The sequence below is a fragment of the Protopterus annectens genome, chromosome 2.part2 (genome assembly GCF_019279795.1).
Source record: "Protopterus annectens isolate FY-2018-M chromosome 2.part2, PAN1.0, whole genome shotgun sequence".
Classification (NCBI taxonomy): domain Eukaryota; kingdom Metazoa; phylum Chordata; order Ceratodontiformes; family Protopteridae; genus Protopterus; species Protopterus annectens.
In genome coordinates, this window is record NC_056730.1 from 563,163,760 (window position 1) to 563,177,700 (window position 13,941).

General features: G+C 38.0%; 1 protein-coding gene across 1 annotated transcript in view; it reads left to right on the forward strand.

Annotated features, from left to right (window-relative positions):
* Positions 1-13,941, forward strand: part of LARS1 (leucyl-tRNA synthetase 1) — a 1,303,086-nt gene that overhangs the window by 1,141,962 nt on the left and 147,183 nt on the right. The window contains exon 27 of the mRNA XM_044064023.1: positions 6,235-6,345. Coding sequence (XP_043919958.1) covers positions 6,235-6,345 — 111 coding nt within the window. The remainder of the gene's footprint in view (positions 1-6,234; positions 6,346-13,941) is intronic.

A 13,941-nucleotide genomic window follows, 5' to 3' on the forward strand; every position in this document is an offset into this window, starting at 1 on the left:
TCCACTTGAGCCTATGTCACATTTTACACTTTTTGTTTTATAGAAAGCTCTCAAACAAAAACACCCCCCAATGCCCCCTAAAACCTATTACTTAATAATAACACACAAAACTATGTACAACTTCAAATATTGAAGTTTTACCCTCCTGTTAGGAACACATGTTCCAAACTTGACAGCCACACACACAGACTTGAGTTAATCTAAAAGAAAGGTTTTCATGCTAAGATGCATGGTGCAGCCTGTGCTTTCTACTAAGTGCTGTCTGTATTTTGTCTTATCTTTATAGCTTTCTCAGCTGGGGAAACACTTGAATACTTTCAGAGCACATTATCTCCTAGCTATATTCTTTATGGGATTGTTTCCTAGACACATGAGAACCAGATACAAAATTACTGTACAAACATTTATTTACTAGAAAAAGCCTTATAAAATTCAGTATTTTTCATTTTCTTGCTCTCGCTTAAAACTTGTTACTAGATCAAGCTAAGGGTCTTAAATCCAGTCATTCCCGTATACAAGAATGAGAAAAAGCACACTAAATTTTCTTTTGTCATGCTGTTTTAATTTTTTTCTTCTTTTTTATATTGCTGTGCCTATGTTTCTTAAAACTGAACAAGGAGGAAAAGAGAAGGGAGAAAGAAAAAAAAAACAGGAGCATCTATTTACATTAGTATTCTCATTGCACTTGAAAATAACCGATTGTTACTTTATAGTGTGAAAGAAAATCATGCACTATTAAAATAGTACCTTTAATAAAAAAAATGTACTTGGTTAACTTTCTCCCTCCTCTTCCTGTCTCCTACGTATATTTCCAAACATTCATTACATGATGTAGGGCATATACTGTAGGGTTGCCTACAAATTTATCAAAGTCCATAAAAGTCCAGTATTTCCAGATTTGCTTGTTCTGTCATGTTTCACAAATATAATTATTACTTTGTAATCTCACATTTGTCAATTTTCAAGTTACTGATTTTATTACTGTTTATCTCTGTCTCCCAAATCCTGTCTGCTTAATTTCCACTGTACTGTTGATTCTTCTAGCTGGCTGTTATTTTTTTTCCTTCTCTCAAGCATTTTCTTTGAAACATTGGAAAAGGTTTCACTGGCCCAGTCTCTCTGTGTTCTTTATTACCAGAAGAACAAGAAGCAGAATCTCCTTCTGTTTCACAGCTCACTTTTTGTTGGACAAATGTTTGTATTCCTCCTTAGCATGTATTTCATCAAAAAATGATTGTCCTTCCAGGGAAAATTATTTTGAAGATAGCTGGGTACAACAGTTTGTCTCAAACCTGCTTCTCAGCATTCCTGGAATAATAGGGTAAATGTATTCCTCTTCTGTATGGCATACAATGAATAGTCAGTCTCCACAAACACTCTGCTGTCTCCCACTTTTAGTACTTTGTTTTTCTTCCATACGTTTGACAGTTTTGTCAAAATCAACTCCTCCTGTTGGCAAGATTGTATCTTTACTATTAAAGGTCTGGGTTGCTTTCTCATAGCCAGGCTTGCAGCATACATATGATGTGCCCTTTCAATTAACAGTTCCTGTTGTGGAATAACAGTCCAGTTGCTTATTTGTGCTTTCATAAAATTAATATAGTCTGTTCCTTCCAACTTGTCTGGTACAGTAGACAATCTCAGGTTATCCCTTTGTGCTCTGTCCTCTAATTCTGTTATTTTTTCAACATCTCTTCTTGTGTAGTCTTGTATTCAGCAACCTTTTCTTCATTTCAACCTCTGAGTTTTGCAGTTTTATCACTTCATCTGAATAGATGTTTAAATCTTCATACATTTTTCTATCCTTTTGTTGTTTGAGTTAATCTACTCCCATCAGTATTTCGTTTTTTTTTTTTTTGTAATCAGGTATGTGTGCATTTGTCTTGTACCTTCCTCTAGGTTACTGGAAGTCATGTCTGAAGCTTGCACTGCTTTTTGCTGAGCAACTGCAGTACTTTTCCCAATCCATGCTTCTTCCTCACCTTTTGTAGCTGATTTTCCTTCAGGTCCTCTTTATTTCTTTAATCCTGGCATCTGGGCAATGCACTTACTAGCTCGTTACTAGTTAGATACCCAGAAGTATAAATTCACTAGCTTTCTCTGCACTGTTTCTGTTTTTGCACTAGGAGAGGTACAATTAAGCTGTTACTGAATGTGTGGCCTACTTGGAAGCCAAGCCCAGCTTGCCCTTTATCCATTTTGAGGGAAGTGGTTCACATAGAGGGGGGCTGTAGATCAGCAAGTTGGAAGGCTATGATGAAGTTACTTCTGGAGGCCTGTTTCAGTCACTTCTAGCAACCACTCCATTGTTTGGTTCCAAAATTAGCAAGGAGATGTCTATTTCTTTGCAAAGATGATGTATGTCTATGTGTGGTTGTGGGCTACAGACAGAGGCATCATCCGGCATCATCCTATGAGCAGTCCACATTTTGAGTATGGTTAATGTGTTTGGTGACTCGCTGAGGATTCAAAAAACACATCTAATTTGGAAAGACAACAGTCTGGAAATTGGCCGGTTTGCCTTGTGGATTAATGCAGCTCTCTCTTCTGCTGTGTGAATAGAGCAAGGCAATGTTAGTGGTAGATTTGTCCCCCATCCCATGAAAGGGGTGATTCCTGTATGCTGTCTCACAGTTCCAACTGGTTAGTTGTCTAGTTGTTGAAGTCCGAGTATATACCAAAACCTTAGCCCGTTTTCCAGGAAAAGTGTGGGTTTATTTATTTATTTTACATTTGTTTACCGGGATAGTCCGACTGGATACATGTCCATTTTCTGTGGAGGCCTGGGGAGAAAAGCTTCACATAGTCAAACATACAAAAGAAGTTAGAAAACAATTAGAATATATAAAAAAGTGGTAATATACCTTACGTACATTTGTTTAGAAGTGTTTCCTAGTAGGGACTCACAGTTCTCATGGAGAGACACAATTACAAGTAAGATTGTAACTCACAGTTAGTCCCTAGTAGGGACTCACAGTTCTCATGGACAGACGGAGTTACAAGTAAGATTGGATACATAGCATGGTGATGTAGTTAGATGTTATGATAATTACTGATTATGCTATGATAATTACTGATTATGCTATTGTTTTATAACTTAATATGGGTTAGTACATGAGCATAGCCAGTTCAATTTGAGATACTGTTTGAGTTTTTTTTTTTTTTTTTTTTTAAAGCCTTTTTTGGAGGATTGTAGGGTTATATAGTTTGGCAAGGCATTCCAGGTTTTGCCAACAAAGTTGGTGAACAGGGATTCACCAGCTGAGTTACTAGCTTTGTGGATTTAATAATAATAATAATAATAATAATAATAATAATAATAATATTTATAAGAGAGGGGGTATCTTTAGGGTGGTACAGAACTTTGTGCGCTATTAGGAGTTGATTTAATTTAATTAAGCTGGGCAGTTCTAGCCTTTCTAGTTGTTTCAGGTTCTGGCAGTGATGGGTTCTATAGGCGGAGCCAGTGGTGAATCTGGCAATATGGTTATAGCTATGGGACAGCTTGCTTAGTTAGGTTTTATTGAGGTTTGAGAGTACAGGTGAGGCATATAAAAGAGTAGAGAGTAGGTGTGATCGGGCGATTTCAGTCCTAGCCAATGACGTTAAGAGTGTCTTGTTTCTATACAGTGATTCAAGCTTCTTATTGATGGTATGTACAGTTTTGTTGACCTGTAGGTCAAATTTGAGATTATTGTGTATGATAACCCCTAGAAGTTTAGTGTGTTGATCTGGGGAGGTAGTGGTGCCATTGTTAGATGTGACAGAGAATGAAAGTGTGGCGGATCTACTAGTGGGGGTAAAGAGTAGAAGTTTAGTTTTATTGGGGTTTAGTAGTAGGCATTGGTTGTCGAGCCATTTCTCAATAGTGTTAAATGTATTTTGGGTTAAGATTTGTAGTTCGGATGGGGAGATGGCTGAACAAATGAGTGGAATCAACTGCATATTGAATACAGGTAGCTTTAGAGATAGCAGTGTGAAGATTATTGATAAAAATAGAGGAGTAGTGGGCCTAGTATGGAGCCGTGAGGGACACCGAGAGGTAGCTGAATGGAGAGTTTGCCATGCCATAGTACCGCCTGTTGTCTACCAGTTAGGTAGAATTGGAACCACTGGATAGTGTGCGTGTTGAGGGAAATTGATTTTAGAGAAAGAAGAAGTTCATGGTTGACCATGTCAAAGTGTTATTGTCTATGATCTTTAATGGTATAGGAAGTCTTACCTGGTAGAAGCCAATGGAGTCCAAAACAGTTAGGATGATAGCTAGCTCCATCTTATAGCCTGACTGTCACTCTAGATCCTCTGATCTTAACTGGTTTTACAGCTGGGGTATGAGAGTTGACTGGCATTGCTAGGAAACCTTCCTTCCCTCTGACAATTTTACTGTGCTAAGTGAAGAGGTTCTCCATTTGGGAAGAGGGCTATCATTCCCATATTCAGTCAGTCAATATGTGGATGCTGCTGACTTGTTTTACACACCTGTCTAGTTTGTGCTTCAGTTATTCCATGGTCATATGCACATATCAGCCATTTCTGTCCCCTGTGCCCTTATAGGAATGTAAGATTGTGACCAAGCACTGGCTGACTGGTAAAGCAGCTCTTCAGAAGTGTGAAGCACATCTGCACACTTTGAACTCCCTGACAAACCATCAGATTAAAACTTCATGATAGGGGTTGCTTTACTAATGGTTGAGTAATCTGTGGACTGTTTCATAACTCTTGAAGCACAACTAATATATGCTGCAAGTCAAACAGTGTTTCCCATAAGAGATCATGTCCACTTCTGTAACTACTTCAGTGCCAGCAATGATTCTTAATTTTTTCAACTTCCTTTTCTCCATGGTTGTATGACTGTGGAATTTTGTATATACAAGTAAAGGGGTGGGGGAGTGGTGAAGGGTTTTCCCTTACTGCTACTAAAATTTTTATATATCCAGATGAAGTTCTGTTCACTTGTGTTGGCCTGGTTGTTTTGTTGGTTGGATGTAACTCGATGAGGTAGAACAGTTGACAAACTTGTCTGTCCTTTTGTACTATTTAAGTCGATGCCATTGCTGGTGTGTTTCTTGGAAAACATTTTCTTTGGTGGCCTTTATCTCTGCTCACATGATGTTGGATCTGCAGACAGTTATTTGAAGGAAACCACATATGCTGTTTCAAAAGGATCATGTCTTCCTTGGAGACAACCCACAGTTCCTCCCAAATGTCATTTCTCAGTCATTTCTGATCAATCAATATTTTTTTTTCTGTGCAGGAGCAGAAATCTGAGGAAATCAAAAAGCCCTGTCATGCCCTGAATTTATACTGTTAGCTTTGCTTCTTCCTGAAGCAGGTGCATGAGTTTATGGTAATTAAGTATATATTTTGTTTTCCTTGTTTCTGGGACAGAATTGATGGTAGTCACTAAGCTAACCATTTCTGATTGGATTGGTAGCTGCATTCTTTTGTTGTCATGCAGCTCACCACCTGTGGGGGAAATTGCAGTTAGAAGTTACCCTGCTTAAAAGCATGGCTGTTTCTAATGCTTCATTCAAGAATGCTTGTATTGTAAACATTTGTGCCATTGCTATATGGTCTTTTGTTCACCAGATATTACTGCCACAAACATAATTCTAGGAGTCTGACGTGCTTTACTGCTCTTATTTAGGATTCATCATTCTGATTCTCCAACCTTTTGTTTTCTGGCTTCTTTTATCCTGATGGATTTACTGTTTGGAAATTCATCCCAGTCATAGGTCTCGCCAAAGCCGTTCCCTTGGCAAATGGTTCTTACACTGTCATTGACCTCTGAGGGGAACCTTCCTTTGTTTCCAAATGCCCTGCCATCTTTTCCCTTTGCGTGGATGTCTTCTCCATTCATCAGCTGTCAGTAGAGTTCCCATTAACTTGTGCACGAATTTACTTTTAGATAGTGTTCAATGTAGATATAGAGTCATTATTTTCCTTATCAGTGGCATATTTAATGTCAGTGCATGCCAGAATGAAGAATGCAAATTCTCTAGTCAGTATCTTTGCAGAAAAATGTGCCAAAATATCAGTTGTAGAGAGGATGAATCCCTTTGTAGGGCCTATCAAGGAGGGTTTCACTTGTAGATCACTTAATGAGGTGAGAATGTACCTTATTATGGGTGATTTATGTGTAAGATAACAGTACAATTTATTAATTAATGGTAGGTGCCTGTATATCAACCTTTTTAAAATGCTGTCAACTTTTGTTAATCTTTGTATTTACAGAAAAATGACATTAAAGCTCCAGAAAGACCGTCTCACTGTACAATATATGTTGCTAAGAACTACCCACCATGGCAGCATACTACTCTGACAGTTCTTCGCAAACACTACCAGGTAATGCAGTATGTGCTTATTTGCTGTTAAGCACATTTAGTAGTAGGAAAAAAACTTTTGTTTTTTGGCTTTCATTCAATTTTGTGTGTGCTGATTTCATTTGTAAGACTAATATGAAGATGTTGCAGTATGCTTTAAGGACTTTGCTTATTTGCATATAACTTTGACTAAAAGTTATAAGTTTTTGATTTGCCCTCTAGTAGTAGATTATTGGTTGTGGTGTATGTCCTAGGTTGCATTAGCTGGCTTGGTCTTCAGGACAGTCTTCCTGTAACAGCTGGAGGGAGTGCATGAAAAGTAAGATGTCTGTCCTTCCATCTTCAGTTGTTTTCCCTCCACTTGTTCTGAAGGTTTACAGTCTGCTACACATGTCAAGTGTAGCTGTATATAGTATTCACATCCTGTTTATTTTCCATTAAAGTAAGAGTTTGGCTTACTCCTCAGCTAATTTTAACTTTGTTTTGGCTTTCATTGTGTTATCAGAATGTTTCCCTTTTAGAATATGATCCTGTGAGAAACAGCGGCAGCTAGGCCTGTGCTAAAAGCACACCGTGTTTCATGAGGATAACAAACATCAATATCTGTTCTTGTATTATTTGCACTGTCTTCACAGCAGCATCTACCATTGACTGTAACTTTCAGAAAAAGAAATATCTCCGCATTTTTTATTTTCTTTTTCTTAGCAAAATAGAGAAACAGGGTTCAATCTTTTCTTGTCAGATTGAGGTATTCATGTCGTAGACATTGTAATTTGCACTACAGAGAAATGTATAGTCTATGCTGTAAATTATCCAGCTTTGCATGTTGAACAAGTAACCTTCTAGTAACAGCAAATAAACCTCCAGGCGATGGCTTCAGTGAGTAGTCATTGGACTGACAGATTGAATCCCGTTCTGTGTCTTTGCCTGGGGGGGTTAGCAGTGTTTCCGTTGCTCTTCAACACCTACCACAGTGGGGAAAGGAAAAATACCCTGATCAGATGTAACGTTCTGTTCGATGTTACAGGTTTTCAAGCATTCCAGCTCAGTGTTCTGTCACTCATTTGAGCATTCAGTAATTTTAATAGCTACATATATATTTATATGCACTCACATTTATGCAATTGTCATGAAATGTAAAAAAAAACACGAGAACCTCTGATGGTAGATCAGAAAAGAGATAATGCAGAAAATACTGAATACTATTAAGAGTGAATCACTAAACACACTGCCTACTACTTTCTCACATAAAGGTCTATATCAGTAAACCCTAGATACAAAACCTTGATAAGGCATTGCCTGAGAAGTGGTTCTGTTAGGCAAAGGGTTTTTAATGATGTAATATGTAGGTACCAGCAGTGTACACCTCAAGAATGGAAGCTTCCAAGAAAAATGCTGAGTCGTTACTAATGGAAGGAATGAACCTGTGCATAGGAACATTTATGGTGGCAGTAGATAGTTTGATACAGTAAGAAAGTATTTGTATCTGTGCAGAAAACTGCTTCAGTGGTCACAGAAACCCAACCACTGTGCCCCCATGCTTAGATGGCCCCTCCATCCAGCTCCAGCAGGTACTTTGAGTTCCTGTTCTGTCAGGTAAGCATAAATGTATTTATCTTTGATAACATTACTGCAGGCATTCTATCTTTATGCAGCATGTTATATGGTATGGTGTCAGAAAGAAATATGCTAAATTGAAGAGAGAATAAGCCGAGTCATAGGTCCCCTTGTAAATCGGGAGATAAGGTAATTTATCTGTAATTTCCATCCTTATGGGATTTCAAAGGCAACAGCAGGATATTAATTTGCCGTTTTATTTTCTGGCTTGATCAAGTAGATTTGGGCTTTATTTCCATTAAGTTCACTAAGCTCTTAAGTGACTTGAATGTTGCCATCAGTGCAAACTTTGCTTTCTTTTACACAGGCTGGTACCTTTGTGTACTCTGTGTGATTGTCTCATTTAGTCTGCTGCCAAAAACGAAAGTAAAACCTTTTCCGGCCAGTTAGGCCTCAGTCTGCATTAGGAGTGGCTGCTTTATCTACTTGTTGTAGAAAGGGCTCTTGCCTCAGTCAATGTCCATACCTTTACCAAGCATTGTAAGCTGTCATTTATTTGAATACTATCTTGTCAATGTCCCTGCATTGCCTCCCGTGGTACTGTTGTTCCTATCTGCCTTTTTAGGGTTGTGATATGCTTCTTAAAATTGTGCCCAAGTGTTTACTCACTGTAGGGGTTCCCTCAGTAAGGTGTTGTACACATTTATTTTTTTCTAGGGCACTCTTCAGTGATATGTCTGGTCAGCCTTTATTTCTTTGTTCTTTATTCTTTTCCATGACTTTTCTAGACCTTGCAGTGGAATTTTACTGTAAGCAAGCCTTTTATTTGTATGATTTTGTGAATTTGTTTTAGTGTGTGCTTGTAGGTGGGACTTGGTTTTAGTAGGTAACAAGAACTGGGAACTTTGAGATATGCATAACAGTGCAAGAAAGGCAGCATGGACCACAGTGGCAAGCCTAATGGCACAGAGTGGAGATGTTTCATCACACGAAAGGTGCAAAGTAAGGAGTATGTGGTTCATTTATCCTGTATAGGATCCCGTTGGAGATCAGCCAGTATCTTCTGTATTCTCATCTATAATTACTCAATACTCTTGGTGCTTTTCTTGTACTTGTAGTACCTGTTTTGGGAGTTCGGAAATATGCGTTTCCTAACCCTGGGGGGAAGAAAAAAACAAGTATATTTCACCTCATGTCCCACTCCTTTCAGGAAAACATTTAAGGGATGAAAAGCCATATAATTAATATAGTATCCTTTTGTATCACATCTGTAAGTAACTTAGCCCCCCCCAAAACTTAAGTATGTCATCTTCTCAAAAATCACCTTGGTAAACTCTGATTCCATTAACATTCTAATGTATACAGCCTCCACATGAACTTTCTACTTCAAAGAAATTCAGTGAGTAATCAGTCACAAAGCTTTTAAAAAAGGGGATAGAAAGTCAGGAACAGAATATGCCCACCTTCATTCTGGATGCTCATAATTATTTTAAACTATTATCTTTTATCTGTAGTCTCTCTCCAACCTTTAGTTATCATTCCTTCTCAAATTAAACCCAGCCGTGAAATACCCTTACCTAAACTCCTCAATCTAAAATAACTTCATGATTTTAGACTCATTCCCTGTCTGTAGTAAAATATCAATATAGGATCACAAGGATAGAGTTTAAAACAGAACTTTGTTCATACTCCTAACTCCTCAAAATTTAAATTGAAAAAAATGTCTCTATAAATCATTTATTCAAGTAAACATTGATTAAACAACTAAAAACACTTTATTTTAAATAAGAACTTCCACTCCAGCTCTTGATTTAAGCCATAAGGATTTACAATATTAAACTTTGAAATGTAAATAGCTCTCTTACATGTAAGAAAGATATCCAGAGGCTTTCTGCATCTCGCACTGCTTCAGAATGCTGCATTTTAGCTGGAACATGGCGTTAGTACACTGACTGCCGTGCACCAAGTAAAATAGTGTATGCAGTGAAGATGGTTATGATCATATCTCCTTTCTTAATTTCTTCTGTGTTTGAAAAAACGTTGTCAAGAAATTCACCTTGAGCAGAGTGTAGCAAAGCTTAAGAAGTGAATATTGACATCCATTTGCGAACACACAGTACATTAGTTATGTATATAGAGAATCCTGGTTCTATACTTGGTAGTACATGGAGCTTTAGCTGCACTGATATAGGATCACTTGCAAAGGAAAGTACTGAAGTATAAACTGTTTTATTTTTATTTATTTCCGTTTGTTAACGGAGTACTTGGAGTGGTCCGATTAACTGTTTTCAGCCCCAAACCAGGCTCAAAGTCATACAGACAATGCACAAATGGTCAAGAATGGAGCATGCAGAATATTTACAATATTTTAACAGTTGTGCATTGATAGTTGGTAACAAACTAAATTACACTGATGATGAAGATAGCAGTATCTAACATGCTTATGTATAAATTGAATGCAAAGAGAAAAAAAATTAAGTCTGTGAAAGCTGCAACACCACACTGCCACACAGCAGCCAAAAGTGCTGTACTTCTCTGATGAATCAACAGCTTTGAAGACTGACACTTAATTGTGTTGCATTTTTTCCTGTGGAAGCATGAAATATTACAGATTTTAGAGATGTCAGAAAGTTTTGTGCACTCTTCTTGAGTGGCTGCCATATGTGCTTCAGTATAAAACTAGATCATAACAAGCTGGAAACATGTAAAAAGTATATCTTTTTGTCAGTTTCTGAAGTTAAATCACTATGATCTACTTCTCAGTAGGTGATTCCATTAACTATGGACCTGGTGTGGTATCCTGGTTCCATAATTACTTTAGGAACAGAACCTTTCAGTTAAGTAGTGGCAGCTTCCTTTATGATATAGGGGGCTTTACTAGTAGACTCCCCCAGGAATCTGTGTTTGGATTAATATTATTCTCTCACTTCCCTAAAAGTCTTTTCTTAGAGCTCCCTGACCTCATTTTGACCATGTATGCAGATATATTACTGCCTAACTCTGGTAAATCAAGTAAAAATTAGCAAACTAAGCTTCAGTTTGATTTAATTGTATGTGGAACTGAATTTCGCAAAATCTTTTTTTTTTTATCCAGGCTTTATTAAATGACATCCATAAAAGTAAAGCTAGTCAGACATCTTAAAACATGCTAAGTAGCTAAAAATTAGCAAAAAGCGTACTAGCTTAATCCTTTACAGTGACCGTTTCAGAACATAATGTTCCAAGCAGTCTTCCAGCAATCCTTAAATTCTGTCTTGTTGGTATCTTTAAATATCTATTACATATGCTTTTGACTGAGCTTTAAAAGTGAAGCTTTCTGTCTTCCAGTGAGGATTCTGAAGTTATAAAAAATAAATACCAAAAAAGTAGCAACTACCAAATGAAGCTAATTTAATTTTGTCAGGGTGAGATTATATGCACAAGTTATATCATCCTGGAACAACAAAGGAAGGTACTTCATTTATTAGTAATATTACTGTCAGCATCTACCTATGTAAGGTATGTAGATAACTTTGCCAGTTCTGGGCATATTGAAATTGTATGCAAGTAATCGACCATTGATTGACAGCATTAGCGAGAGTATGACTGTACCCAGTCAGTATTGTATAACCTAGCAAGGGCTTGCTAGCAGTAATGAAGTGATATTAGTAAAGAATGTCTTACAGTGAAATGTTTATCAGTATTCCTGTGCAACCAATGTTTGCCAGACTGACTCTTGAATGTCTAACCTTCAGCTAATTCTCCCATTTAACCTTGACATGAAATATAATGTATGATGAGTTCAGGCAAAGTGATACAAATGTTTGTCTAAGATCAAAACTACATCTCTTAACTGGCCTTCTAAAAAAGTCCTGTGAGAGTTATAGAGATGGAGGAAAAAAAAACAACCTCTTGAGAATAAAGCAATTTGCGACCATCGAAGACCTAATTAGGAAGAATTGCCACCATTTAAATTGTCCTCGGCTATTGCCCATTCATAAGGTCTGTGAAAGACAGAAGCCTGTTTTGTTGCTTTTGAGTAAGATTTCAAATAGATATTTCACTGAGATCCATTTTTGCCAACAGATGACCCATTATTTATTTTAAACCTTAACACCAGGTGCATTCTAAAAAAAATAAAATATGAAAAAATCATAATATCCAGGTATGTCTTAGTCTTCCTGGATCCCAAACCCTGTTTGACGGCTTAAAGTTGAATGCTGAATGTTAATGCAAAACTTGATTTCTGAACCTAGCCATAAAGGTGGTGGTTTTGCTCTTGCTCTTGCTCTGTAAAACTGACAGTGTGCTGCTGCCGGTGTTTAATGCAATAAACTAGGTGATGTACATCCTCATATATTGAAGTATAATCATTTTATTCTTGCTGATTCCGGGGCATTTAACATCCTAAAGGAAATCTGCAGTCAAAGCTTGAAGAGGGAGTTTGTGGTCTTAGCACATCTCACAGACATTATTTTGCTATGAAGAACCATATTTCAAGCAAAATTGTTAGTTTAATGGTCTGTAATCGACTGAGATGGGGGGGGGGTTGGGCTATTGAAACAAAGGCCTGAGGCTACTAGTGGCAACCTTTTCTGGATCCCCTGTTTAAAGAAGAGCTTAAGTATGTGCATTGAAACTATTTTATGTTTTAATTTAAGATCAGGGATGGTATCAGGGAATAATGTTGATTGATCAGTGGCACTTCAAGTGTTGAACGATTGATGGTTAATTTTGTTTGCAGGGAGACAAGCCCCCTGCACCCCCTCCCCCCGAACTCAAATATACTTACTCCAAGGTTGCACAACAGTGGAGAAAAAAGAAAACACCACTGTTGGTGAACATACCTCTCAACCTGTTAGTGCTAGAAATCTGGACAAAGCCTGACAAAATGGGGGGGACAAAGGCCCAAAAAATAGAGACAGATTTTAAATATTGCTCTTATAAACTTAGAAAGTTGCTAGAATATGAGGGTTTGTGTTAATACGCTTTTTCTGAAAGATTTGAAGTATAAAACTCAAATGCATGTCGTAGGTAGGTACTAGGCTATTGTGTCCCTAGGGCCTATACAAGCCTAGCCAAAAAGGTACCCTGGCTTTTGCCACCCAAGAAAATTATTTTCCTGTTCCTCTGTCTAGCAGAGCCACAGAGGTGATCCCCGGGGTGAATTTCCTATTTCCCATCCAATCATCAAGATTTTTCTTGAAGTGTGCTAATGAGGTGCTTTGTTTGATATAGATAGGTAGTTTGTTCCAGAGTATGGGAAGTCTGTGGGACAGGAATCTATCCCTCCAGCATGTTCTGTTTATTGTGGTGACAAGGTTTAGGTCCCTAGAGCGTGTAGCTCGGAGGGATTGAGATTTCTTTAAGTGGAGCATGTCCAACAGCTCTGGGTTTGACATAGCTCTGTATGTTAGGCAGAGATCGCCTCTGAGTAGGCGATATGCAATGGAGTAAAGCTGGAGTTTTTTGAGACGGTCTACATAGGGCATTTATTTGAGGCTGGTAATCCTCTTTGTGTGGTATTTCTGCGGCCTTTCCAGTTATTGTAGCCGTCTTCTGAGGTACATACCAAAAGTGGCATTGTACTCTATAATGGGTCTGAGTGATGAGTAAGGGGAACAATTACCTCTTTTTTCCTGGATGAGAAACCTTTTGTGGTGAGGTGTGCCACGTAGAAGTATTTCCTGATTACTGTGGTGATGTGATTATCAAAGGAGAGACTACTGTCCACCTGTGTCCCAAGGTCTCTTATCACACTTTCGGTGTTAAGTAGACTGCCACCTATGTGGCAGCTCATAGGTACAGAGTTTTTACCAAAGGGGATGACAGTGAACTTTTTGGCATTGAGCTTGAGGCCATGGCTTTGACACCAGACATCTGTCTCAGTGAAGCCCTTTTGTAGGATGTCCAGATCGTTAGGAGTTTCAGTTATGGCTCCTAGTTTGCAGTCTTCTGCGATCTTCGTTAGCCAAAGACCTTCTGTGTTAGCCTGTACTTCAGAAAAGTAGATACCAAACAGGAGAGGACCCAGGACTTAACCCTGTGGTACTCCACTTGTCACTGGTCTGAAGTCGGATTT